This window comes from Lagopus leucura, unplaced genomic scaffold (assembly GCF_019238085.1).
Source record: "Lagopus leucura isolate 7727_CA_CO unplaced genomic scaffold, USGS_WTPT01 Super-Scaffold_100002, whole genome shotgun sequence".
In the NCBI taxonomy this organism is placed as follows: Eukaryota; Metazoa; Chordata; class Aves; order Galliformes; family Phasianidae; genus Lagopus; species Lagopus leucura.
In genome coordinates, this window is record NW_024962263.1 from 53,836,406 (window position 1) to 53,864,247 (window position 27,842).

A 27,842-nucleotide genomic window follows, 5' to 3' on the forward strand; every position below is an offset into this window, starting at 1 on the left:
CCCAATGCCTTCCCCAAGCGTACCCATACTGGGCACCCAGGGAGGCCTTCAGACATGCTGTTGCCATGTTGCTGATATTTCTGCAGCAACATAAGGAAAAAGCAAGCTGTGTGAACCAGTCCTTACCAGCAGGGAACTTCAGCATGTCTTGAGCTTTGGCTGCTGTAAGTGTCAGTAAGAACAAACATGTAATATGAACTTTTAGAAGTAACAGAATCACAGAATCACAGAACGGCCAGGGTTGGAAGGGACCTCAAGGATCATGAATCTCCAACCCCCTGCCACAGGCAGGGCCACCAACCTCCACATTTAATACCAGACCAGGCTGCTCAGGGCCCCATCCAACCTGGCCTTGAACACCTCCAGGTATGGGGGCATCCACAGCCTCTCTGGGCAGCCTGTTCCAGCACCTCACCACTCTCTCTGTAAAGAATTTCCCCCTGACATCCAACCTAAATCTTCCCTCCCTCAACTTAAAACCATCTCCCCTTGTCCTTCGGTTATCAACCCTTTCAAAGAGTTGATTCCCCTCCTGTTTGTAGGCTCCCTTCAGGTACTGAAAGGCTGCAATGAGGTCACCCCGCAGCCTTCTTTTCTCTAGGCTGAAGAAGCCCAGCTCCCTCAGCCTGTCCTCATAGGGGAGGTGCTCCAGTCCCCTGATCATCTCTGTGGCTCTCCTCTGGACCCTCTCCAACAGCTCCCTGTCTTTTCTGTACTGGGGGCTCCAGACCTGGACACAGTACTCCAGATGGGGCCTCACAAGAACAGAGTAGATGGGGACAATCACCTCCCTGTCCCTGCTGGCCACCCCTCTTCTGATGGAGCCCAGGATACCATTTGCCTTCTGAGCCACAAGAGCACACTGCTGGCTCATGTTAAGCTTTTCATCCATCAAGATTCCCAGGTCCTTCTCTGCAGGGCTGCTCTCAAGGACCGCTCCTTCCAGTCAGTATGGATGCCTGGGATTCCTCCAGCCCAAGTGCAAAACTCTGCACTTCGCTGTGTTGAACCTCATCAGGTTCACCCAGGCCCACCTTTCCAGCCTGCTGAGGTCCCTCTGAATGGCATCCCTTCCTTCCAGCGTGTCAACCGCACCACTCAGCTTGGTGTCGTCAGCAAACTTGCTGAGGGTGCACTTGATTCCATCATCGATGTCACTGATAAAAATGTTGAAGAGCACCAGTCCCAAGACAGACCCTGGGGGATGCCGCTCATTACCAGCCTCCACCTGGACATAGAGCCATTGATGACCACCCTCTGTCTGCGGCCTTTCAACCAATTTCTTATCCTCAAGTGGCCCCCCCCATCAAATCCACATGTGGTGGGGGACCATGTCAAAGGCCTTGAACAAGAGCAAAGCGTGCAGCCTGTGCCCTAAGGGCTGCAGTATGTGGCAGTGCCAATAACTTGTGGCAGGATCCTGACATTCCAGGCTTCTGTGCCACACTTCTACAATAAAATGTACTTCTCATGCTGCAGCGGCTTCTCAGCTTCAGCCATGCTTCAAACTGAGGAACACAGCATCACCCATGGGTATCTCAGCAGTAGTCCAAGAACTCCATGTGCCAGTAGTGTTAGTTACTACCACTGTTCATAGATTTGCAAAACAGAGGACAACTCTGATACCAAAGGCTGCAGTCTAACACTGATACAGGTGCAGCACACCACAGCAGGTACGTACCAAATGCCCATGTCCTTCCTTGTAAAGAGGAGTTTGCGTTTCATCAAGACACACTGCTCTCATGCTTGCTTACAGCCACATTTTTGTCTAAACCATAAAAAGGATAGAACTAAGGGTCAGTACTATCTCAGAGTTTCATAGAACCATAGGACTGTTTGAATTGGAAGAGACCTTTAAAGGTCATCTGGTCCAATTCCCCTGCAATGAACAGGGACACCTACAGCTGCATCAAGCTGCTCAGAGCCCCATCCACCTTGACCTGGAATGTTTCTAGGGATGGGGCACCCACCACCTCTCTGGTCAACTTATTCCAGTGCCTGACCACCCTTATTGTAACAAACTTTTCCCTTATATCCAGTCTAAATCTCTCTTCATTCTGTCTTTCCCATTTCCCATTGTGCTATCACTACAGTCCCTGCTGCAGAGTCTGTCCCCTTTGTTCTTAAAGCATATAGTTAAATTCTTCTCCATGACCATTACTTTATTATTTGCACATCTGCTCAGTGAAAAATGCACCAACCCCTGTTAGGCCTGAGTGTTCAGTGGCTTCTAAAAAGTGCTTTCCAGTATTAAGGTAGCACTGTGTTTCTATTGAATTCCTACATTTATCTCCTAAGTACTTATTCTGCTCTGAAAACAACATGGCTCCTTAGCCTGTCTTTGTGACTTCTGAGGTTTCTTTACCCTTTCTAAATCAAAGCTTTCTTTTTTTTCCACTTGCTGACAGTCTCTGTGATCTCACTTTCGGGTTTGAAGATGAACTTACATTCCTTCTCACTTTTTTCACAGTGCAAGTGCTGCTTCCAATCACACCTCACAGGCCTCTAACGGTATTCTGAATTGCATGAGCGCAGTTCTGATAAAATCAATTGTGCAGGCGTAAGCGATATCATCATTTGAAGCCAGTCTATACATACAGCCTGCTCTGAGGATAGGCCACAATCAACTGTTTATTTAACTGCCAGGACGAGCCAGAAGTGAATACAGTTTGTATTTTAGAGTTTGGTTACTTTGCAAATGACACCTTGTAGTAGCAAATGCAGACAAGTTTTCATTAATGTGCTGAGAGGCAAATCTAAATGCCAACAAGTGCATCTGTGGGTGTTGTGATGTGATCTTACAGCACTTCTTTAGGATAGAGCCATAGTAATAACCATTTTAAAAGATTAAATCCTCGTTTATAAATAATAAGATCAAGTTTCAAACACACACACTGCCAGACAGTTGCTTGATATTTTTTATTTTCATCCCAGAAAGGTTTCAAAGCACCAAGCAGAGGCTCTCTCTGCTGCAATGCTCTGAGGTGTTACCTGGAGGCACCTGAAGCAAAGCAGGGGAGTTTCATAGCCCATTCACTGTGGCCCCTCTGACCACAGATGGACCAGGGATAACAACTGGGAACCTACTGTTGTGGGTTAATATCACAGTTGCGAAAGACCACCTTGAGACAAGCTGAGATGGTCTAAGTTCAGGTGTGAGGATGACAAAGGTGAAACTCCGGACCACAGAACACTTTCAGGTGACACAGATATGGGTGCCTTCCCCTGTGGGATTACTGCTGTCATAAGGCAAGGCACGTCATGCAATGCTTCCAGCCACGTTGTCCAAGAGTGCTTTTGCAGTCCTGCCCCTGTAGCACTGCTAACAAACAGCTTTGCTGGGTTGTGGGAAGATAACAAAGAGCAATGGTGGAATTTGAGAGTTGTAACTTGGGGACTAGGAAATGGCTTCTGTGCTCAATGAGCAACGTGAATCGCACGCAGCAAAGGACCTAAGGGACAATGTTAGTGCTACGTGACAGCTGCTTTCCCAGGCACAGCAGATGTAATACTGGTGCTTGGGACTGAACCCTTGCTGTTGCAGGTGGTACGTGGAAGGGGCAGTGGATCCCAGCATCTCACAAAATGCCTGAGCACTGATTACACTCAGCTCCGTTACCGTGATGATCACTAGGCCACAGCGGGACAGATTTCAGTGAGTTTGGCAAGTTAGTCTATGCTTACTTGTCCTCAGTGTTAGATAATTCCTGCTCCTGTGTTAGAGTTTGAAGGTTGCTCCTTTATCTTATGTCCCCTTAGTCATACACAATGTATATTCTATTTTCATTTTCAGTGTAAGTACTTCTGAAAGAACTTAAGTATGTACCCATGACCACGTGTGCAACCATTTAATAATAAAGGCAATAAGCCAGAGCTTAAACTCAAAGGCACAGCCCACAGAACTCTTCTACTGAATTTCTATCTGATGCTTCACAGGCATAGCTGACAAACACCTTCCTCACAGCAGGCTGTGCACCCTGCAGATAAACTGCTGCCTCTCGTAGATAAATCGAGTAATTGGAAGAAACTCTTCCAATATGTCTGGGAAACCAAGCACTGTGTTTAATGGGAGATACCTCTACCAACTGCGTGATTCACTTTGGGCTTGAAAAACACTGAAGTTCCATGCTTACATTTTTTGAAGTGAATCAAAATGTATTTCTCAACTTTTCCAGGTTTCCCCATGCATGCATACATGTACACATAAATACACACAATACACGCACACACTTTTGTATATATATATATACACACACACACAAAAAAATGTAGGCAATATACTGATTTTCAGCAACTGTCACTATTTTGGTACTCTGCATTATTTTACACCCACCGAGTGATTTATACGAAATTACACTGCACCATTCTTCTTTGTACAGTGCAACAGTGAAAAGCAGTGCCATGGGCAAACTCCCAATTCAAATGAATTTCAAACCAATCATAGCATACATTACAGTCCTGAATCCACAGCGTTCTGCTGTTAGCTGATGTATCCTTGGTGCACCGGGTGGCAAACGAGGTTTGCAGCTGGTGATTTTATGACACAAACATCCCTGAAAGAGACAAAGTTGTGGGACGGCAACGGCATGGAAAAACACAACTATTAATTACATTTTTAAAATACTTACTAATCAGAAAAGATTGATTCCTTGAAGACATGTGGGTCACTGCAACAAGCAAGTATATAAAAAAATACTGGGCAAGATGTTACACACTGTGCTTATTATTAGTTGAGAATGTTTATGTTGAAATACCTGGAATATAACACGTGACCAGGAACTTGTTATTTCACACGACTGTGGTCTGTCTTTTCCAACATCACTATCTCCACTGTTGTTCAAAAAATGGAAGTAAGACATTGCTGTCTACTTGCCAGGGGCACTAGCCAGTAATGATAAGCAGTAGTTAATCCTCTATTATGTTTCCCAAACTTGTAAGCACACACTAAATTTTGTAATCCAGCTTATCTTGCTTGTTGCCTGTTTGGGATCTCAAGCCATTGCTGTGCCAGCTACAGCAACTGCCACTCCACAAACCTGCATTTCGATCCGGTGCAATACATGTTTTAATTTGCAAAGGAGGGAAGCCAACAGTATGTAGCTGCTCAGTTCTTGCAAACCTGACAGAAGCTCTGGGTCACAGGTTTTTGATTTCTCTGTCAAAAAAGCCCCAGACATTCTGTATGTTAGGGCACACTTACTAATAGGAAGGAAAAAAGGGAGAGCAAAGGGAGAAAGCATAATCTTTTTCTTCTATTCCTGCAGGGCAGAGAGACCAGATATACAGATGATATTGAGGGACCATTTTTCTGTATGTTCTTACAGATGTTTTGGACAGGGACGGCTACAGCAGAGAGAAGGAAGGGATGAATGGCTGTGGTTTTGTACAGCTCCAATCATTTTTCCGAATGTTTCTTTTAACAAAGCATAATTTCTTTTCTTGCCAAAGGAAGATGCAAGATGTGAAAAAGAATTCATTGAGCTTGAAAGCCCCTCAGTATACTGATAAAACCCTGAACTTCTGCCTTTTTGCCTAGCTCTAGCCTTCCAGAAATTGAGACGGGACACCTGGGCTTTTTACCCATTTAGTTAATACAGAAGAAAGAATTTACTCTCTCTTTTAAGAAATAAGAAAATTTTGAAAGGAATTCAGAAAAATTCCCTTCCCTGTTGAAGATGTGCCAGTTTATATGAGGCATAAGAACAGAGGTTCTTGTCATGTTGAGGATTTTCAACCTCACACCCAACTCCTTCAAGTCTTGGGAGACGCTCCAGAATTTAACAGAGAAAGCTCTGGAGCAATCTTGCAAAGAGATGTCTGAATGTAACACAGATTCCATCCATGCAACCACCTCCCACTTGTCACAGAGGGGATCAGTTTGGAAGGAGAACATCTTAATGCTGTTATGGTGGATGACACCATCTACCAGAGTGAGACAGGAAGGAGTTCTCTCAGGGGAGCGATGGGGGCTTTGCAGAATCTCAGACAGTTCAGTGCTGCACTACAGTTTATGTCTTCACCTTCCTTCTATACCTTTCAGGCAAATTTGGACAAGAAGCAGTTGAAGACAGGAACTGCCTCTTCCTCCATTGGTAGAGCTGTTGACTCTTACCACACCACGGCCAACTCAGTTAGAAACCTGTGACACAGAAGTGATAAGTCAGTTCAGAGGAAACAGCTGGGACTCACAAGAAAGCAAAAGTGTCTGTATGACACAGTCAATGACTCTGGAAAGATCCTTTCTTTTAGACTGGTGAACAGGAAAAAATCTAAAAATGAAAGAATTGGAAGAGCAGGGCGTTAGAAATATATATTTTGAAGAGCAATAAAATGTGACTTCAAAGCAGTTTCACAGCAAATGTTAAGTCTTTTACTTTCCTGGAAAACAGTTCATTCTGGGGAAACGGCTATATGGGGAAAAGACACTTTCTGCAACTTTCTGCAATTGTGGGTAGGCTGCTGGTTCCGCGGTACCTCTTGGCTCAGTGCATCAGTCAGATCTGTCAGCAAGGTTTCCTCTGCAATGTCACGGGCAGACAGGAGGTGTGTGATATCAAAACAGTGAAGTTTCTCCTGGAAGCGTATCAGAGAGGCAACCCACACACTGTGCCTGTAACACATGCCACAGTCTCACAGTTTCTCCTACAAACTATAACAATAAAGATAAATTACTTGCATTCATCTGAAGGGATGGAGCGAATCACTCACCCATTTCTCCCACATGAGACCCCCAAACTCACCTTCCAGCTCTCCACAGCATTTCAAAGGGCAGTTTGATGGCAAATGCAACTGCTTTCTTCGGTTAGAATCTGTCTTGTCACAGACACAGCAGCATCATCCAATCTGTTCCTTGGTAAAATCATGAAACGCAGAAACTTATGCGTGCTAGATTTTCTGAAAAACTGACATTTTACCAGTCATCAGTCAGAAGGAGTCACACCTTTGCAAAATCAGAGTAACTACACCCAGCAAAACTGGATGCATGTAAAATTACTTATTGTCATCCCAAGCATGCAGACCGAGATTATCTATTGAAATGCCAGGCATAAGTTATTCATTAACTAAAACCATTCTGTAATTTTATTGATATATTTTGTGGAGTTCACATATTTTTGTACAGCAAACATAACACTGTAGGCCACAAGAAGCTGCAGCACTATTGTTTAATAGCAGCAAGGTATATTTTATAATCAGGGTATGTGGACAATAAATAGTCTGTTTCTTTGGATGTGAATGTTTAAAATGAAGTTCTGCTGCAGCTTCATAATGTGATTGCTATTTTACAGAGCTTATACACAAAAATATATACGCAATCTTTTTGTCTATATTTTATACAAATACAACAGTAGTTTGTGAATACATTTTAAAGTACATATACATGATAAGCAACTCAATTTCCCATATCACAGGATAGCAAATTTTTAAATGCAAGAAACATACACAAATTCTGTCTGGAATGCAGGGTTTTCTGTGTTCTTTTTTCTCTATTTTTGACTCAAAAATTTTATCATTGAAAGATTTTAGCATTCGAGTCCAAACAATTTTCCCACTATCTAAAAAATAGAATTTCAGCAATCCGAGTCAGGTTTGGGTGTGTCATCATTCCCCAATATACTCTTTCCCAGTTTTTGTCTAAATTCAGAAGCTTTTAGTAATATATAGCATGTTCTTCACTCCACACCATATAAAAAGCCCACATTTAATTTTAACTAAATCATCTATTTTTGTGAACAAGAGCTGGGCTTGTCAGCGTTTAAATTTGCATGTCCAACATTTTACTTCTGCAAGTGCATATGAATACATTGTGGTGTTGTACAAAGTTCATTAATGACAAATTAAGTCACAGTATAAAAATATATCATACAACTATAGGTCTAGTATAGTCCTTTTTTCTATGGGTAAAAATACATCTGAATGAGACAGGGAGGTTTGTAGCACCATGAGAGGAGTTGTATCCCAAGTTACATTAGCAGCATGATCCAATATAACAATATTGCAGGAGTGTTTCTGAGGAGATAAACATTCACTCTGGTTCAACTGTACCACTGAAGCTTATACTGAAAAGTGTTTACATATGATTAGCAATAGTTCTGTGTCACTTCCAGGGCTAGATAACTGTTATCAAAAGACACTGCCTTCCAACAAAGTAAGACACCCTTATTACATAAAGCTTTGGGACTATCCAAACACATTTTGAACTACTGTGGCATTGTTTGTACGCTGAGTGTAATGCTAATGCCTATGGTTTTAATTGTACACTGGGATGATGCAGAATGGGCAGCTAAGTCTATACAGTTTACTACATACCAGGTAAGTACATTTATTTCGGAGGCTTATCTATAGACTGAGAAGAATACAGGATGAGCTGCTAAACCAGTGTATGAGACAGACATAACGAAGGATGCAGCCCTGCTCCCCTTGACGTCTACGGATGCAGGATCAGGCCCTAAGTTAACTTCAGACAGCAGCATAGCGTTGAGAGCATATGATAAAAAAATCTGCATCAAATACTGCGTGTTAAATATTTTTGCAATGGTTACCACCCAGAACTCCAGAGGACACAATTTACAATTGGTGAGGACAAACTCTTTCTTTTTCTTTTCTTTTTTTTTTTTTTTTTTTTCTTTTTTTTTTTTTGACTGGTATTCAAAATGGCAGTAGAAGACAGTGTAGTTTGAAACATGTAAACCTAGTAAAAACCATTGTAAAACCCTTAAGAAAGACACACTGGTTCTGTGCAATATAGCAAATTGATAAGAAAACACTGTAAAAATGTACCTGTTTAAAATTACAATGTCTACCATTTTGTACACAAAGCATTATACCAAAGGCCTACATATATGTAATCTAATGGCACTTGAAACAAATTATAATAAAAGGTTTTATAATAAAAAGCATAACCTGTAAGAAACTTTCTTAAAAGGTTTAGGTTTTCTTTTGAAAGTGCTATATCTTGTAATATGTGTAACATAGAGGTTGACCAAGCTTTATTTTAAAAAATATTGGCCTATAATACATGTTTAGCTCACTAGGCAAATGATCCTGAAAATATGTACTCTTAACATTCATTATTAGCTTAATAAAGCAATCAGCTCTGGCTCATGTTTCAGTCAGTATATGGTTTTAAAAAACCGCTACTGCCAAATTAACAATAAATCACTCTATTCCACAATTTACTACTAAATTAAGCACAAGCAACAAGTACACAAAAATATATATATTAAAAAAAAAAACCAACAAAACAGAACAAACAAAACAAAACAAAACAGAAACCAACAAACCTCACTAGAAGTTTCGAAGTTGCACAAAGAGTGGTGCACGATCAGCCAGCCCTCCCCCCTCCCTCAAAGAACCAATTTGAAACCTAGAAAATAGGGTTTAAAAAATGACGTTTTAGTAGTTGCCAATACTGACTCTGCCTAAATAATATCCAAAAGCACTAATGTGTTAATATTGCTTACAGTGTCATATCTGCTTCCGCACCGTCCTGCATCCTAGCTCAGCGGCACAGGCCGAGCGCAGCCGCCGGCTGCAGCCCTGACTGAATGAGGTTCAATACCTTGTCTGAGGTCCCTGCTCCTCCACTGAAATGTATGTCTACCTCTGAAGTGAAATGTCAAGCCCTTCTCAGGAAGCTAAGGCACTAACCAAGGAGTAAGGACTCCGGCTAAGTACTAAGAACTGGGTGTTGACCGAGTGTTTGTTGGGTTTTTGTCATCGAGTCTGATCAGCGGCTGGGACTGATAAGAGGTGGCACTGCCCTGCACTGAGTGTCAGATGTGCCACATCGACTCCCCTCAGCGAGCATCTGGCCAACTATCTGGCAGCGGCAGAGGAAACTGAACTCATTTGTGACGCTCGAGCAAAGAACTCCCTCCAGGCCATCCAAAAACTGCTCACAGAGCTGAAGCTCCCAGGGCCCGTGTGCATCACTGTCAGGAAGAAGAGAGCGGCCCATCCATTCCACAGCCGCTGCCAGAGCCGAGCAGAGCATCTCTCTGCTCACAGGGAGAGGCTGGGCTCTGCTTCACGTGGAACAGAGCTCACAGGAGCAAGGGAGGCCGCTGCTCTGCATCCCAAATTGTCTGAAAAGACTCAGAAGAAAGCCAAGTTGTCCCTACGTGCATTGTGGTTGCTGAGTTTTAACCAGAAATACATTCTGTGGCATTCACCTTGTGCTCTGTTCACCTGTGTTTTTCTTTCCTTTATAAAAATGATGAGAAAAAAAAAAAAAAAAGCAATATTGAACAAATCATTCAACTAAAGATGTAAGTAAGCAAGCGATCTGTTTCATAGAAACCAGAGGAAGCAGTCATGAAGCAGAGCTAAAAGCCCACTTTGAGATAACAAGCTCCTAAACCCAAAATCTAGGAGCAATTTGTAGAATTTCAAAAGGTATTTTCCTTATTAATACATCCTTATTTTAATGCCTTTGGAACACAAACACATTTATAAAAATGTTATCTTTCAGTAATAAAATTTAAATACATATATGTATAAAATAGTAAAACTACACCTGCATATTGCTCCTAGAATTAAAAAAAAAAAGTAGGAGCTACTGATAAAACATCTGGAGCATGAGCTCCTTAAATGGGAGCAACTTTTGTTTCTGTGAAGTATATTTAGTTTAACCACTTAAAACCTCGTATGAATCCTCATTATTGTTTGAGAGATACTAATGTACTCAATTTCTATTTTAATTCCTCGTACAAAAATGACAAGGAAAAGCGTGTTATTGTTGAATTACAGCAACTCGAGTTTGCTTTCATGCATCACAGGTTTGTTTTTGTTTTTTGTTTTTTGTTTTTTTTTCTTTTTTTCCTCTTTTGGTTATTAGGGGTTGGGGAATAGAAAATATTGCATTAGGCAAAAGTGGTGTAAGCAATATGCTTTTACTTCACTCCTAAGAGTCCTGTCTTTAAATCTTGGCAGTGGGCAAAAAGTCCCTAACCAAGTACCCAGGTGTAGAAAGTATGATTAACATCTAACTTGTTGCTTAGGAGGACATAACACACCATGTAACACAACTGAAAAGTTCATTCCAATAAAAAAAAACAAAAAAAAAACAACCCAAAAAAATGGTATTTGTAAATTTACATTCACTCTCTGACTGCACACTAATATTGAAGTTAAAATAGATACACACTTTCTGGCTGGACTTGATCCACCCTTTGGTGGTGGCAGCTGGGAGAAGACCGATGCCTACAAAAGTCAGTACGCTACTGGAAGATTCCTATGCAGTACTCTTTCTATGCTACTAAAGGTAAAAAAACCCAGCAAGTTAAGAATTAAAACAAAAACTGCGACAAAATATTCTGCATTACTAAATTACAACACTTTTATATTTCAAGATCAGCCATTAAATTTGCCTGTTTTCCTCTACCAGAGTCATGAAAGCACAACACAGTTCCAAATTCAACTTGAAACTTTTGTCAGTTAGGCAAGCAGAGATTCTCTGTTGAAGTTCTGTTCAGCCACGGTTTTAGAAAATTAAACTGTATTCTTTTTCTTCCAATATTTATAACAAGCCACAAAAATTTAAGCCAGAAAATGGCAAAATTCTTAACACCTTTTATAATGACTTCAATATAAGTCAAAATGTTATATATATGTACATGTGTATATATGGACTTCTACATATACACATCCAAATTTTCAGAAAAATCTGAATTCTATCTTCATTTAAAAATTAAAATTTGTCATTATAGAACAGATCAGATGTCACCATTTGGGAAGAGGGTTTTTTTTTTGGAAAGGGACCGGAGAAAATTTTTCCCTGATCTTCAGGAACCTTTGTGATACACGTTTGAAATGGATCCTTTGCAAATGCTGTAATATATAAAAGGTAAAAATGGTAGCTCCACCACATCAATAGAACAGAGTGGCTGTAAGGTTGAAAAGGTTTTAAAAGGGATGCGTGTTGAAAGTTTGCTTGGGATGACTTTCTAGTGGACATTTTAAATGGGTCAATTGGCAGTGAAAATGAAAACAATACAATGAGACTTTAAAAAAACAAAAACAAAAACAAAAACAATGAAGTAAACACAGCTGAGAATAAACACTTTCAAAACATTTTTAAAAAGTTAATTTAAATTTCTTACTGGCTTCATGAGATTGGTACTGTACAAAAGCAGAGAACTGATAATGTCTTATAGTAGGCACTAAGTTAAAAATGGTCACCTAAGGCATTTCTACAAATAGACAGTAACAAGCCAGCTTTGTACATCCTATTGGAAAGCTTGATGAAATCGTGGTAGGGTGGTGGTTGTGCTTAGACTGCTCGTGAAAGCTGCTGACAATGAGTGCAGAGACCCAAGACCTATACTATTGCTAGGATCTTGTGGATCCTGTGTCTGTGGTGGAAGTTGAGTCATAGAAGAATGTGCCTCCTCCTGCGTGTAACTCATTCCAAGGTTTCCCACCGAAACAGAAGGATTATAGGGAGGGCCATTGACGGGTATGAAGTTGAACAGCTGAGAAAAGTCCAATGACGGGGTGTTTAGAGGTTCACTAATAGGAACGGAGCCCTTGGAAAGGGAAACCTCCCCAGACCCATCATCTAGTGGCCCTACTTGTGGATCCAGCCCTAGTTTTGATGAAGATGCTTGAGAATCCTGGGATGAAGAAGGCATACCACTTTGCAACTCCATTAAGTAACTTTCGATTTCCCCTTTCAAAGGCTGTTCTTTTTCAGGCATAGAAACTGCATATGAGGTAGAACTGAGCGGATATTTCAACGATAGCTGGTGCGAAGGGTGGACAGACTCCATATCTATTGGACAAGGCATCCCCAATGGTAATGATGTGGCAACCATTTGGTGTGCGGATGCAGAACTCTGCATGGACTGAATCTGAGTGTTGTAGAGATTTAATTGCAAAGTGTTTGTAAATGGCTTTGATGTCAGTTCACTGGAAGGTAACGACATCACTGGAAGCAGCTCATCCTTGATAGGCACAGAAACGTTGCAGGTAAAGGGATCTAGAAGGTCCATTGGCTCTGTTTTGACCTTCAAAAGTTCTTGGTTGTGACTTTTCTTCATGTGGCGCGTTAGGTGATCCTTCCGCCCAAATCTCTGTGCACAGTACTGACAGAGGAAGTCCTTTCTTCCAGTGTGCACTACCATGTGTCTACGGACATCCTTTCGGGTGTAGAACCGACGATCACAGTGTTCACACTGGTGTTTTTTCTCCTTCACTCCACCCGATGACTTGCCTGCATGAGTTTTTAGGTGCTCCAGCAGCACTCCTGTGCTTTCAAAAGTCTGCAAACATACCTTACAGGTGAGGTCACCGCTTGTTGCAGCATGCAAAGCCAGGTGACGTTTGAACCCAAGCTTGGTATTGTAGTTCTTTCCACATTCTTCACACTTAAAGGCCTCTTTGTTGGGATTGTGTGTATGTAGGTGATTCTTTAGGTGATCTTTTCGGTGAAACATTTTCTCACAATAATTACACTTGTGGGTTTTCTCAGGAGAATGAGTAGCCATATGCCTTTAAACACAGATATATTCTGTAAGTAATTATTTTGATCAAAAAACACACGTGCTCATTTTTTTAATGGCAGCTAAATACTACACTAAGGTTGCTTTTCAACAGAACCTTTTAACTGAAAGCATGACACTACAAAGACAGTTTGACAAATTAAAATATAGCAAAACACGAGCCATTTCTCTTAAATCGACACTTTAGTTTTGGTGGGTTTTAGCTACTGTAACAGGGGTATATGGGCAAGTATGAAAGTACTTGTGTAAAAGTCCATAGCCAAAAATTTTCAGTCCATACTCTTTTCTTGTGACAATTCCTTATACAAATGCAAATTCTATTCTCATTAAGAAAACAAACAAACAGAAAACAAAAACAGAAAACAAATTAAGAAACAAAATCAAAGACAATAGCTTGCAAACTTATGTAATTTAGATTTCTAGAAACAATCCAATGGCTACTTTTAATTAACACATCCTCTCTGCAATCAGCTGAAGGCGTACACAAATATATACTTTTACACGGCTTAACACAGCCAACATAAAATAGATAATATAATCTGAAAGATAAATAGAGTTTAATACCTTAGTAATTTGTACTTAGAAACAAAGGCCTTGGTGCAGTCTTGTTGTGTGCACTTGTAGGGCCTCTCTCCTGTGTGAGAGTATGAGTGAACCTTTAATTTCTCAACACTGTTAAAGGCCTTGTCACACAGTTGGCAAGGAAAGTTTTTTCTTGGTTTGGTTTCACCACGCTTACGTTTCCCTGAAGGGACTTTCTGGGTATCTCTTACTTCTGACAAATCACCAGGAATGACAGTGGCCATCGCAGCCTAAACCAGGCCTTCTTGTTGGACACTTGGGAATTGCCCAACTCCACTAAATGATTTAGCTTTAGATGGCTTCTCAAGTTTCATGTGGTCGTAAAAGAAAGCAAAAGGGGACTGGAAAAAAAAAATAAGAAACAACTAGTTTGTAACTAAACTTAAATTCTGAAGTTTACTTGCTATGTGATGCTTCTGAATAAAAGTTAAAAATAAAATTAGGTTCAGCTGGTCTAATGTAATACCTGTAGGTTTCTTTACACTATTTGCTGCAACTCTTATAATGCATTGCTCAGGATGAACAGATCCACATATGCCCTGAAATTACACCTCACAACCTTCCCCTCAGGCATTGATGGAGAACAGCAAAGTTTGTCAGGTTTCAGGAGGCATCAGACAAAGAACTCACTTCAGAACATATGAAGAAAGCTTTTGGCAGCTTCAGGTTTCAAAGGAATTAAAGTTGTGCCTGTGGTGTTTGTACAGACATACACACACATGCACGCACACATGCACATACACGGTTATCAAAATGAAAATCTGTACATCTTGAAATGCAACTGGGAGTTTGAAAATCTACATGAAAAGCAGCTTTTTGGCAGTTTGGGGTTGGGGGGGGGGTGCGAAGCTCACACTCTTTGGTATATCGGCTAATTTTGGTTACTGTTTGCATGTCTTTTCTAGCAAAATGCAAACATTTACAATCATTTCCAATGCCAAGTGAAATTCTCCTCTGCTAACAGAGCTGTGATGTCTCACTAACAAACTTCATGGATTAGGCTTTTTATCAGCCCAGCATGGGAAACCTGCATTTTCCTCAAACTACCCTGCAAGGCACAAGGGTAGGGCATAAGTGTGGAGGTTGAGGTTAGCTTGGGATGAAGGCTCTCAGACCTTCAGGAGGAACCTAGCCCCTCCTGATGCACTGCAAACTGTGAATGAAACCAGCAGCCTTTGGCTACAGGAGGTGTGTGATGCTCACATCTGATCTGTTGGCAAGGATGACTTTAAATTCACAATCTGGTAACGTATGGTAGCAACTCGGTGCCTGTGACTACAGGGCACTCAACAATCCTCCACTGTCAGAAGTCACTAACAGAATCATCAGAGCACAACTGCTACTTTAGATACTCAACCCAGCTCTATCCATGGTGGGAAGGGCCAAATGCGAGGTCTGCGGCATCATGGACAGAGAGGAGGGCGGCAGGAGGGCTACACTCAATGCAAACAGCGGGCAGGGCTGAAAAGCCCCACATTAGGCCTTTCTCCCACAACACTGACAATTCCCCCCGCCCTGGTGTCACAGCCCTGCAGCTGCCATCCAGCCCGGCCTCCACCAGCACAGCTGCGCAAGAGCAGGCTGGGCTGGGCCGGACGGCAGCAAGGCTGTGGGCAGAGGCTGAGGCTTGGTGGCCGGCTGTCCCCATGCCCGCTTGCAGCAGGGCCAGGGAAGCCGGCAGCTGCTGGGACAGGTGGAGCAGAGCAGCCAGGAGTCAGGCAGGGAGCACCAGGCAGCAGCTGCTCCGGCGTCGTGCCACCTCCCCAATGAGCAAAGCAAACTCATCGCAGCCGGCAGCAGGGGAGGCCTGGTAAGCTCCAAAGCCCCTGCCACAGCCCAGCGCCGTGCTGGAAGAAAGCGAGGAAGGAAGGCCTGTGTTTTCCTCAGGCTGTGACAGGACAGGAGGGCTGTGTCAGCAGGGAGGTAGAGAAGAAGGGAACGTGCCTTTTTAATATCTGCATGTGTATTTTTATGAATGCCTCAGATTTGAGATTTCCATTTGAAACACATATATATAGAGTAACATCTTTGTCTATGCCTCTTCCTCCCTCCTTCCCATAACTTCTCCCTTGTCTTTGTAAAAGGAAAGAAACACTGGCAGACCAAGATGGAAATTTGCTACCTTTCAACCCTATAGTCTTTGAACAGCAGATTAAGCTGTACCACACTCCTAAAGCAAGAGGTTTTGTAAGACCACATTTCCTCCCCCCAGATTGACATGGAACCACTAACTTCTTTAAAGACACCCAGCAACAGTAAAGGTGTTTCTGTAAGGACTCTTATTTCAGATTTGCCTCTGACTCATTCTCACTCATGGGATGAAGCCTAGGGACAACAATTCCATGACTGGGAATGTGCAGAAGTCTTCAAAGAATCAGCTTAATTTCAGTTTCTGTCTCATAAGCGATTTTCTAGCTTATGAGAGAAAAAAAAATTGAAGAGTTGTTTGGAGACTTGAAATCAAAGTATTTCTGCATCAAGAGTAAATGAAGACCAATTCCAAAGACTTCAATGGAGCTGCTAATGTAATTAAGAAGAGAATCTCATTCACATGATGAATTTGTAGATGGAAAGATTTTTCAATGTACACTTTAATTATGATCTGGTAACATAATTTATTGTGCCTTCCTGTAAACAAACACACTGGTCTTCTATGTACATTGGCCTGAAGATAGAATGAAACTTGTTCTAGCCATTTTCACAGAATCACAGAATTGTAGGGGCTGGAAGACACCTCTGGAGATCATCTAGTCCTCCTGACAAATGAAGTTCTGGGGAAGAAAAAGATACCAGCACACTCTATGCTTGTATATAGTGTTTTCACATCCTGTGGGCACCTACATGGCTCCACTGCACAGCAGCATCTCCAGGAGTGTCCTGAAGCATCTGCTGCCTTGAAATGGGCCACCACCCGTTTGCAAAATCCCCATCCAGCCTGAGAAGGGCAGGCAGCATTAGTGCAAATGCTAAAGGGAACATCCTCTATTGCTTGCTGTAAGGGAGCATGATTAATTTGAACATGCTGAAACAAAGCAGCAGGTGGCCTCCGTGCTCAACAGGTGACAAGGGAAAAAGCAGGCAGGACTGGTGGGATGCAGGCAAGGTTAGCTGTTGGGTGAAAAGTGGAGAGAGTGGACAAAATTTTGAGGCATGGGGTACTGACAGTTGTGGGGAGCACTGCACATGGATAGGAACATCCAAGGACAAGACAATGGAATAATCTGATAATGCTGAGGGGCAAGTGGGGGGGAGATGAAAACACATCAAGCTGGAGAGACTCAGGATATTATTAGGTCATGCAAAGGGCGATACGCAGGGTCTGATTCTGATGCAAAGCATGCTTGTTGTAGAACAGCATAAGAAGTTTAACTCTTAATGTAAACAGCACTGACAACTTCTCACTCCTGTTCTAACTGCAAGGATCACACCCAGGCTTGAGGCCATCCTATATTCAGGCCAATATTACGTTACTTCCATCTTCTCCAAAACCTTGGGTAACTTAGTTGCTGTACCAGATGTAATCAGCACATTTGTGTGAATGAAGAATTCAAGTTTTGTTTCTCTATGATCAAAACTAATTAAGCTGATTTTGAACTGCATTTAAGTGTCCTTAACAATGCATTATTAGAACAAATATAGTATGGATTCAATCTTTGGCAATGACAGTGTTTTATTAAAAAAAAAAAAACACATGTAAACACTCTTTATCTCAGTGCTGTTTCTCAACAGATGAGGCAATCAAGAACTTCAGTATTGATTCCTGAATAGTAAATAATCATCTTTTTTTTTTTCTTGTGGATATATAGACTGAGCAATGGAGATACAACTTAAAAAAACCACTGATCCTCAAATATTACACTTTCCAAAGACCAGCTGAAAGAATTTTATGAGTAATATTGCCTGTTTGTGTCTCAACATAATTATCACTTAAAATCCTCATTCTTATTGGTGCTTTCACAACTGCAGGATGAATGATTATATGCAGTATCAAATATAACAGACAAATTACATGAAAGCTCATATGTAATGCTATTTTTAAAGAAGCATATACTTAAAGCAGGAATAAAGTAGCTTCTGTTCAATGCACACCTGATGTTTGCCCACTAAAGTCCTCAGATTTTGGTCTTAACCAGTTCCGCTGACTCTTCTTGGAGGAAACCAGAATCCAGTACTTCCCATTTTTACTGGTCTGAAAAAGAAAAGGAAGAATGGACTAGACTCCAGCTAAATCAGGATATTCAGAAAGGCTGGAATGTGGCAAGACTGGGAGTTGGAAAGAATCAGAAAGGAAAAGTTAACAGGGACAGAACCGATCCATGCACTGAACATTATGTACTGTTAATTATAAACTGTATGAATCAATTGCTCTTGCATTATCAGTAGCAATTATGCACTTCAATTTCCAGTATACTTACATCATTTCAACTAACGCTATGCTGGACAGTAATACAAAGAAATAAAATAAGACAAAAGCAAAGAAGTTTTCAATAAAGTTAAAAACAAAAAATCCACAGACCACAAATAATTTAGAAATAACAGCAAAGCATGTAAAATACTGGGCCCAGAATTGAGTTTCTTACTTAGAAAAGACTGAATAAGAGAAGATTTCTGGATTAGGCCCAACTCTACTAGAACCTAATGCCTTCATTCTGCTTAATTATACAGGAAATAGCAGCTTAAAAGGTGACCTGCAAAGGAAAATAAAATTAATTTAAAAAAATAATAAAGCATCTTAATGATGTACATGCTACAGGTAAATCCCAATAGAGGGCAAGTCTAGGTGTGCCTGAGCAAATCCAGAGGGACTTCCTGGAATTTCCCTTACATCTCCCTTTTTCCTGCCTCTACCCTTTTATGAAATTGCAGTACATCTCCCTTTTCCTGCTAGAAGGCCTCCTGGATGATACAGGAATATAATGGAAACACGCTCAGCACTTCATTCTAAGGGATAGGCTTACTCCCTCCAACTCATCTAAGTATGCCAGAGAAAAGCTCCATATAGCACACATACACTTGGTGTTATATCAGGCTGGAGGTATCTGGTAGGAGCTATGGCTTCACGCAACATTGCCCCCTGTACAATTTTCCTGTCCCATTTTCCATTCTCTCCACTACAGTTTTCTTTTTGGGTTCCAAGTTCAGCTTTGCACCACCCCAACTTCTTCTGCTGGTAACTATGGATGTGAGAGAACCAGTGTGTTTGAAAACCTATCAAAGGTGAAAGTGCTTTACAGTAACCCACCAAGGCTTTCTGGCAGCCTAAACAGGAGTTTACCTGGGGCTTTTTTACATGCAGGTAGGGGGTAGAAACAGGTTCAGTACTCAAACCCAAATCGAAAGCTTTGTTTTTAACTAACAAGAAAGTGCACAGACACAACTCTCATCAAAACCACTTCGTTCTGGGGAGAAAATGCTGATGACTCCTTGTGCAGTCTCCCAGCAAGACCATTATAAGCTAGTTACCCTATGATGCCTACCTCAATGTCTCCCACTCTGTACAGCAGAAGAGCTTCATTATCCAAAAGTTTCTGCTACAGTAGTTCGTAATAAGCAGACAGCATTTCAGACAGACATAAAAATTTAATGAACTATGTCCAAAGGGACTTAGTCCATTCAATATTGGTATTTACAGACTATTTCCAGTTTGTTTGTTTTTTTAATTCTATCTACAGTAATACAATGCCCCCTCAACTCTTAAACGATTATTGTGTCGAATTTGCACATCTGAAGGAGCTCTAGCAAAAAGCAGATGGCTTCAGGGACAGGTCATCAGAGGCATGGGAAGACTATCAAAGCATGTGAAACTGGAGCAACTGGAACAAGTAAATAAAGAAGGTAAATGCCAAATGTAGTTGAAATGCTGAACTGAATGCAGGAGAAAGTCAGGTACTCTTATCCATTATCTTACAAACAAAGCACAATTGCAATGCAGTGAATCCAGACGTGGGCAATTCTGTACCTGCTACAATTAGCTGGGATCTCAGTTTCTACAAGACCAAAGCCTTCTCAAAGAGCTCAGAGAGATACATACAAAAGAGGAAGAGATTCTGTCACATTTGACAGAAACAAATGTAAAAAAATACATATATTTAAATTCTATACTCTACAGCAGTCAATCTGCTAAAAGACTTTCTTATGCACAGAATGCCAAAGCTGTCCACTACAATGCTCATTTTCAGACTATCTTCCTCAGAATCTTCTGGTGCTAGAAAATCTCCAATGCAGAATACTGGACAAAGATGCACCATTCTTCTTGTAACTGCCTATAGTTGCTAAGCTTTCAATCAGATGAGATAAGAACAATTTTTTAATCAATACTAAAGTTTAAGTTATTGTCCACGTGAGGCAGAGAAGCACCACACTGCAAAATGCACTGTTGTATGTGCATGCCTGAAATCCATGTGGGAACTTCTATAATTTGTCAGATTATAATTCTAAGAATTATTCAGATCTTCTGCTATCTGTCAGGTCTTAACTTTGCTAACCTTAAAGGCATCCAGATCATTGCCAGTTAGACTATATTTGAATGAACAGCATCTAAAGAGTCAAAGGAAAAAAAAAAGGCCCCCCCATGACTAAGCTAAATTTATTCCTGCTTTTGATAATAAAGTCATTCTTTTTTCCAAAATTCACAGGTCATCCTTCAGAATCCAAAGAAATAGGTGCACTTAGAAATGCTTTAAAATATAATGCAATATTATGTAAACTAAAATGTAAACTAAAAGGATGATGAAGACATGAAACAAACACAACTAATAATCCTCCTCCTAGCTTGCATTTCTTATTTTAAATAAAGGAAATCATCGTCGTCATGGTTGTTTTCTTTCAAAATAGGGTTATAATGTGAGCACAGTGTTGACAACACAGCATCTGTCAGGAAGGGGCACTGCGCCTTGTGTGCAGAACAGCGCATGGAGTTTCAATTCTCAAAATTAATGGTTGTGAAGCAGAACAAGGGTCCTAAAATACTAGCTGTGATAATGACAGAATAAAAGATTTAAGGGTACTACAGAGTCATCTTGGGTTTTAAATCTTTCTTTAAGTAAACAAAATGAAAAGGGGTTATTTACCCTGTGGATGGTGTGATTCTTTAAAGGGTGTCCACGCAGATCCCAGGTGAGCATGTACTCTAACGAACAGGATCAAGTTCTCTGAAGATACTGACATACCTCCAGGCTGGGCCTGTGAATCCTCACGACTGCTAGCATGAGTAGCATAAGTGAAAGAACTCCCCAGCTGTGCTGTTCTTATCACTACTACACCTAGTGTGAGATGGAAGTACATGGGCAGAAGCTGATGGCCTCGCTGGGAGCACGGTGTGAGGACAGGAGAGCTGAAACATGGACTGACAGCTCAGTTTGGGATGAGAGGGGGGATGAATATGTGCAGTCAAGAAAGACAAGAGCTGCTGCTGCTGCTAAGAGTAGTAATGGAGAAAATCAAGGATAGCCCTGTCCAACCTCTCTCAGATTTGCCACCAAGGAGTAAAGATTCTTTCAGTGTAAAGGACAAAAGATCACTTTCGGTGTCCCTGTGGAAAATGTGTATGGAAGAACCACACCTACTGTAGTGTAAGTAGCCATTTTTTGTCTTTTTTATATCAGGGGATTAATAAGTAGCTACAGAGAAGCAAAAATACTGAGGAAACCCAGTCTGGCACACCAAGCTGCCAGGGTGATAGCACCAGACAGTGACAGCAAGGGCAGCAGATCTGGAGGAAGCCTCAAGAAACACTGTAGCCACATCCCTTGGTACAGAAGAGCTAAACTGGCAGACAGGCAGCACCTTCACTTCAGTGCAGCAAAACTGAATGAGAAAACTCCTCACCAGGTCTGTGTGTCAACTAGGGCAATCCAAATTGCATAAATGTCATCAGGGCTCCTGAAGATGAACAAATCTACCACTGGGTTAAGGCAACCGAAGAAGGAGAACCACTTAGCCTGCTCCCATCTTCTTTGCTCTGTCAGTAGTCAGTTCAGTTTCCAGAGATTTGGATTTAAACCTTTTTCCTTTCAACTCCTCTGATAGGACAGTTGCTGAAAGAGGCAGGCAAAAGCATGCTGGAATCTACAGCCTTTAGGCATCCCCCCAATCATCAAGGACCACCATGCCTACTGCAGGCTTGTACTGACTGTGGGACAAATGGTAGTCAGTCTCTCTGACTTTGTAGAAAAATGTTGCAGTTTTGCAGCAGGAGAAACATCTCAAAATAGCTGCAGAAGGTCTGGCCTCCAACCTGAGTCTTCCAGAGATACCTCCTACTGACAGCGAACTTGCATTATGGGAAGATCTCAGCTGCAAAAGTTGACCAATGAAAATGGTCAAGCTTGCAATAAAAATTCATGCTTAACTGGCAAAGATGCTGAAGAATGGATGACTTCAGGGGTGTCTTTCTCAGCATTCAATTAAAATCAGTCTTCTGACAGATGCAGGTGTCTACATCACTATTTGTTCTTGGCAGGTGATCTGATACACACTCATTTGAACAGCATGTCACTTCTTAAAGGAAACAGCACAGCCTGCTCACCTTTGCTGCCAGTGTTTAGAAGGACAAAGGGTAGGAAGATGCTGATTCTCCCCAGTTCATTCTTGTGAGATAGATAACCAGAAGTTGGTTTAACCAGGGTGCCTACCTAGGCCAGAAAGGCTCATGTCTGCAGTTCCAGAAGATTATACTTCATTTAATTTTCTGTCTGCTTTATTGTGTAATTTGGAAGAGATTTGAACAGCAAACAACATGTACACACACGTTTCACCCCTAAGCAAAGAAGACACCTGGCACGACTGTCTATAAACACGGCACTGCCAAACGGCAGGATGGACGGATTTCAAAGCCTAGAGCACTGCCTTCGGCCATTGTGCAGGATGGCAGAGAGAGGAAGAGAGCCAACAGGTATGTTATCTTGCACTAGCAGAGAACTGGCTAGGTTTCTTAAGTTGATCTTCTCTCACAAGCCTGAAGAAAGAGATGAGAAGACCAAGGAACACACATGCAGGCCCCAGTGGGTGATGAGATGACACTGAGAGGTGGGTGGCCACTTGGCCTTTTACAGTTTTGGATAAGAGATACTGTAAATAGATGTTCAAAGATGTAGACACTGGCTCAACTTTAAATAAGCATTTCATGTAAGAGAAGCATGTGTACATACACAAACTAATCACAAAAGAAACAATGATGTTTTGAGTTTTTGTTTTGTTTTTAATACAAGGCTGTATTTGTCTTATCATGAAATTCAGGGCTTTCCCTTATTATCAGGAAGCCAATTTCAGAAGAATCTTTTAGTTTGGATTCACATTCTAGTCTGCTCTGTGCAGGGATAGCTGAACGACCATGGCAGCAAGAGCACACGCAGGCTGCAGGAAGACAAAACAAAATCCAAGCACGCAGCAGGAGGAAAGCTACTGCAGGGGAATGGAATGATGTGGGCAAAACAACGAAACTATCTATCTGGTGATCTTGGGTATAAACATAAGAGTGACTTAAAATAATAATGCACAGGACTTCACCCTTGGGGGAAAACAGTCTTACAGCTAAAACATAACAAATTAACATAAGCACTGAAACCAACATGAGGCAACCGCCTTAGTCTACCGTCAGTGACAGCACGTTGCTGATGCCTATCACAGAATGGCTTGGGTTGGAAGGGACCTCAAAGATCACTTAGTTCTAACAGCCCTACCATAAGGAATATTGCCAACTGCTAGATCAAGCACCAGCTCAGGCTGCCCAGGGCCCCATCCCACCTGGCCTTGACTGCTTCCAGGGATGGGGCACCACAGCTTCACTGGGCAGCTGTGCCAGTGCCTCACCACCCTCTCAGTGAAAAATTTCCCTGACATCTAATCTAAATCTCCCCTCCTTGAGTTTAAAACCATTCCCCCTTGTCCTATCATTAATACCACATACGCCTAATACAGGCAATAACGATTATGCTACAAAGAGCGTGACATAAAAGGCAGGAAAATATAAAAATTGAGATATTTCATCAATTCAGAACTTTAACAAATTCGTTTTGAGATTTTTTTTTTCCCTTGAAACACATTCACAAAGCAGAGAAACTTTCTGAAATTGCATAAAATCGACTACAGAAAAATATCCACATCCTTTCAAATTAGTGAAAAAGTTGGTTAAGCAAGGAGAACAAATGTCCCAGCCTATTTTTTTCCTCTAGCAGTAAGCAAACAGATCTCACCAGTAAACATCTGTAGGCATATGCACTTTTAAGAAATGCATCCATTATTGTTTTAAACTTAATAAAGCAAACTTTCTAGAGAAAAACTCCGTAAGTTGCTTGGAATAATGGCAGTTACAGGAAGATGAGTATTTATCTCAATGTGACTGCTACTTACAACAGTTTTTTCCTTGATTATAAAACTTGTTGCAACTCTAAAAAGCTGTGCCACAGTCAAGAAATGTAAACAACCAGCTTTTTAATTTTAGAAAATAACTCACTCTTATACTATGCAACACTAGAAAGAGTATTACATAAAATCCTGTTGTGTTTGCCTTTTTTTTTTTTCCCTTGAGTTTCTGGAAAAGTAAAACACGATTTTACCAGTTTATGAGTTTATTTTATCATGACTTAATAGTCTGTAATTTCAAAACAACAACAACAAAAAACTATCACAGCACTACCCAGCATTTCTCTGTATTTAAATTACTCACGTCCACTTTAAATCTTGAGAGCTCAGTTTTGGTTACTAAATATTCCAAAGGATTCCTGCTGATATAATAAATCAAGGAAAGCAAGAACTGACTAGAGATAACCCATCTGATGCTCATGGTTTTTATATGCTTTAAGAATTTCCATAACACTGCACAGACATTTTTCTAAAAACTCTGGAAAGGCTGTGATGCAAACAATGTTGATGTAATTAGTTTCAGAATGTTTAAAACATGTAAAAGTGCCTCTATATATTTTAGAATTGAAAAAAAAAAAAACACCAAAAAAAACACACACACACACAGAACAGCCCTAGAACGTACCAGGAACAATCTGCAATCATTCTTAAACTGATGAAAGCAAACTTTGTGTAGTAACCAACCTCCTCTCCATATAGGACCATGCCATTCTAACAATAAACTCCAATGAAAAGCAAATCCTGTATATGTACAAGTAAACACAAACACATATCCAAAGCGTATCTGTGAGATCCTACACTAATACAATTAACAATTAATTCATATCCATAAGTAGTTATTTTAATTTGCCTCAAGAGTAAAACAAGACACTCAAACCTCTTAACATGAGAGTCAAGTGTGTGAGACAAATTAATGGTACATCTTCTCCAGTATTCTGTCTCTAGAAATAGCCAAAATAGGTAAAGAATCAGTGATATCTCCCACCAACACTCCTCTGACTTCCAACTACCTTGATGCCAAGAGCTTCCTGAACATGATTTCTGTTAATTTAGCAACTTTTAGTATGTTGTCCTTCCAAACAATATTTCAGTTTTTCGGTCTCCCCTTAGAAACCATATCCATTTTTAATATCCACTGCACTGGTGCTAAACAGTGGGAGATATCATCTCACATGTCTCTCCACTACCAATTTTATGGAGATGCTCTTACTTTCAAAGGCTTAGAAGTTGTCTTCTCTCTTAGCTTGGTATATTCTCGTTCTAAAAGGTAGTGGACAGTCCTCTTCCTTCCTCTGCAGATATCTGATTTTGCAAATTTTCAGGATGTTGTCATTGCTTTCCCAACCCAAAAACCCAGTTTCCATAAGAATTCTTCATTTGATAGCAACCCCATGCATCTCATCATCCCTATTATCCTTCTCTGAGCCTCTCCCAGTTCTAATAAATTCTGAGATAAAGGTAGCAAAAGTGAACAAAGCACTCAGGATACGATTGAACCATGGATTTCATAGAACCATAGAATCATCAAGGTTGGAAAAAACCCACAAGATCATCCAGTCCAGCTACCCACCCAATACCAATAGTTCTCACTAATTTATATACTCTCATAATGACATTTTCCCTTTTACTCTCTTTTTCCTAATATCTCCTATCATTTGAGTAGTGCTTTGGTGATCAATGAGTCAATGACTCAGAATCATCCCCACGTCTCAAACCTCTGTGGTAATGCTGAGATCAAACTCTTGTATCTGCTCCTCAGTTATCCTCATTTATCTATATTGAATTTCATCTTTCATTTTGTTTCAGTCTTCAGAACTTTCAATCTCCTCCTACTGTTCTTTACGGATGCTTCCCTTCTTCACAGCAAACAGGCTAATCCACTTGCTCATCCCTTACTTATATCATTTATGAAAGCAAGGAACAGCACAGACCTCTGTGGAACGTAACTGACAAACACCTGTAATAGAGAATTTTCTTTTCACTTCTACCTTTTGATCCCACCTTCTAATCTGTCATTCATCTGTGCAAAGACCTACGGGCATTCCCTCTTGAAAACATCACTCTGACTCTTCCAGGACAATCATGGTCACCGTCAATTCTACGCTTAATTACAGCTTCTACCAAAATTAACTGATGGAAATCTCACGTTTGCCTGCTGCAGGTCTGCCTGGACCACCTCCAAAACCGTGTTCTACATACTTACATTTCAGAACTTTTTTCTAAACCTGCATACTCCAGAATGTGTAACTTCAACATCACAATTAAGCTGCAGAACACAACTAGATAAGATAGAAAGTTAAAAGCTTTACTCCTTGAGACAGTCATCTACCTTGAAACATAACACATGGTATTTTTAACAGTTTCAGTTATCTGTTACGTAAAAAAGTTACTGGAGCTTGGCCTGCAAGGTGGAATTCACAAGGATATTGGTGAACAAAAGATAAACTCCACTCATGTTTATTATTTATGATCTTGTGCAGTTTAGCCAGAGAGGGATAGTCAGCACTGGAACAGCACAGAAAAAAAAGCAGCTACTACTCACACTACTTTGTACTGTGCCCATCATTTAAGCTGAAAACGTAAAACTCATGGAAGAGTTCAGTAATTTCACCTGAAGGTCTGCTAGGCAGACAGCACAAAGGAGCTGGCCCTGCTGGAGATGTTAACAGGGTGCTAAAAGGCAGGGGCAGGTTTTAAATAGCAAAGCCTATTAAAAAAAAATCATGGAAAGAAAACATAGGACTACAGAAATCCAATCATTGATTCATCCCTCGGGCTTGGAGAAATCCTCTGTTGTGGCATAATTTTTTGCCTGGTGGGAAGGAGAAAAAAGGCAATACCCATCTCACCAACACAAGCTCAAATAAGAGGGACAAACCTGTGGGAGAAAGAGTGTGAAAAATCTTGGTGCCACATAAACAATAAAGTGGCTGCAATAGCACAAGACCTATGATGATGGTTAGGAAATTTACACTTGGGACAAATAGACAACTCACAACAAACATAAATAAAGTAACTGGGAGGAAAAGTGGTCTTCCCAGTACTTTTGTACTTTTGTCCCATCTTGAGTTCACTGTTAACTATGCAGCAGTCCAAAGAACACTGAAGCCCTCTCCTGAACAACACTGCCTGGGGCTGAAAACTGTGAGAAGGTTTAGCACTGTCAGGTTTTTTTTTGTTAGCGTTTTTTTTTCTGTTGTTGTTTTGTTTTTTAAATATAACCTTAGATGTATCACTTATTGGTGCTATTTCAATTAAAACCTTGATCATGTCTGCCCTGACTCCTCTGCTTCATTTATCCCAGCCCCAAAGAAAGATGAAAACTAACAAAGAGTGTGCAATTTCCAAGCTGCAAATCCTCCAAGATACCTTACAATTGAGGAACCACTGCTCTAT

The 27,842-nt window shown here is 40.9% G+C and overlaps 1 protein-coding gene across 17 annotated transcripts in view; it reads right to left on the bottom strand.

Moving 5' to 3' along the window:
* Positions 1 to 2,792: 2,792 nt before the first annotated feature.
* Positions 2,793 to 27,842, bottom strand: part of PLAG1 (PLAG1 zinc finger) — a 55,967-nt gene continuing 30,917 nt past the window's right edge. For 8 of the 17 annotated variants that reach the window (XR_006178457.1, XR_006178460.1, XR_006178456.1 and 5 more), the window contains 4 exons: positions 18,174 to 18,273; positions 14,067 to 14,425; positions 9,282 to 13,491; positions 2,801 to 6,902 (listed from right to left, as the gene is read on the bottom strand). Coding sequence is in view for 1 of the 17 variants with exons in the window: in XM_042869158.1 (XP_042725092.1) it covers positions 12,228 to 13,491; positions 14,067 to 14,308 (1,506 nt within the window). In the remaining 16 variants the exon portion in view is untranslated. The other 9 variants (XR_006178468.1, XR_006178467.1, XR_006178465.1 and 6 more) reach the window with 9 other exon arrangements.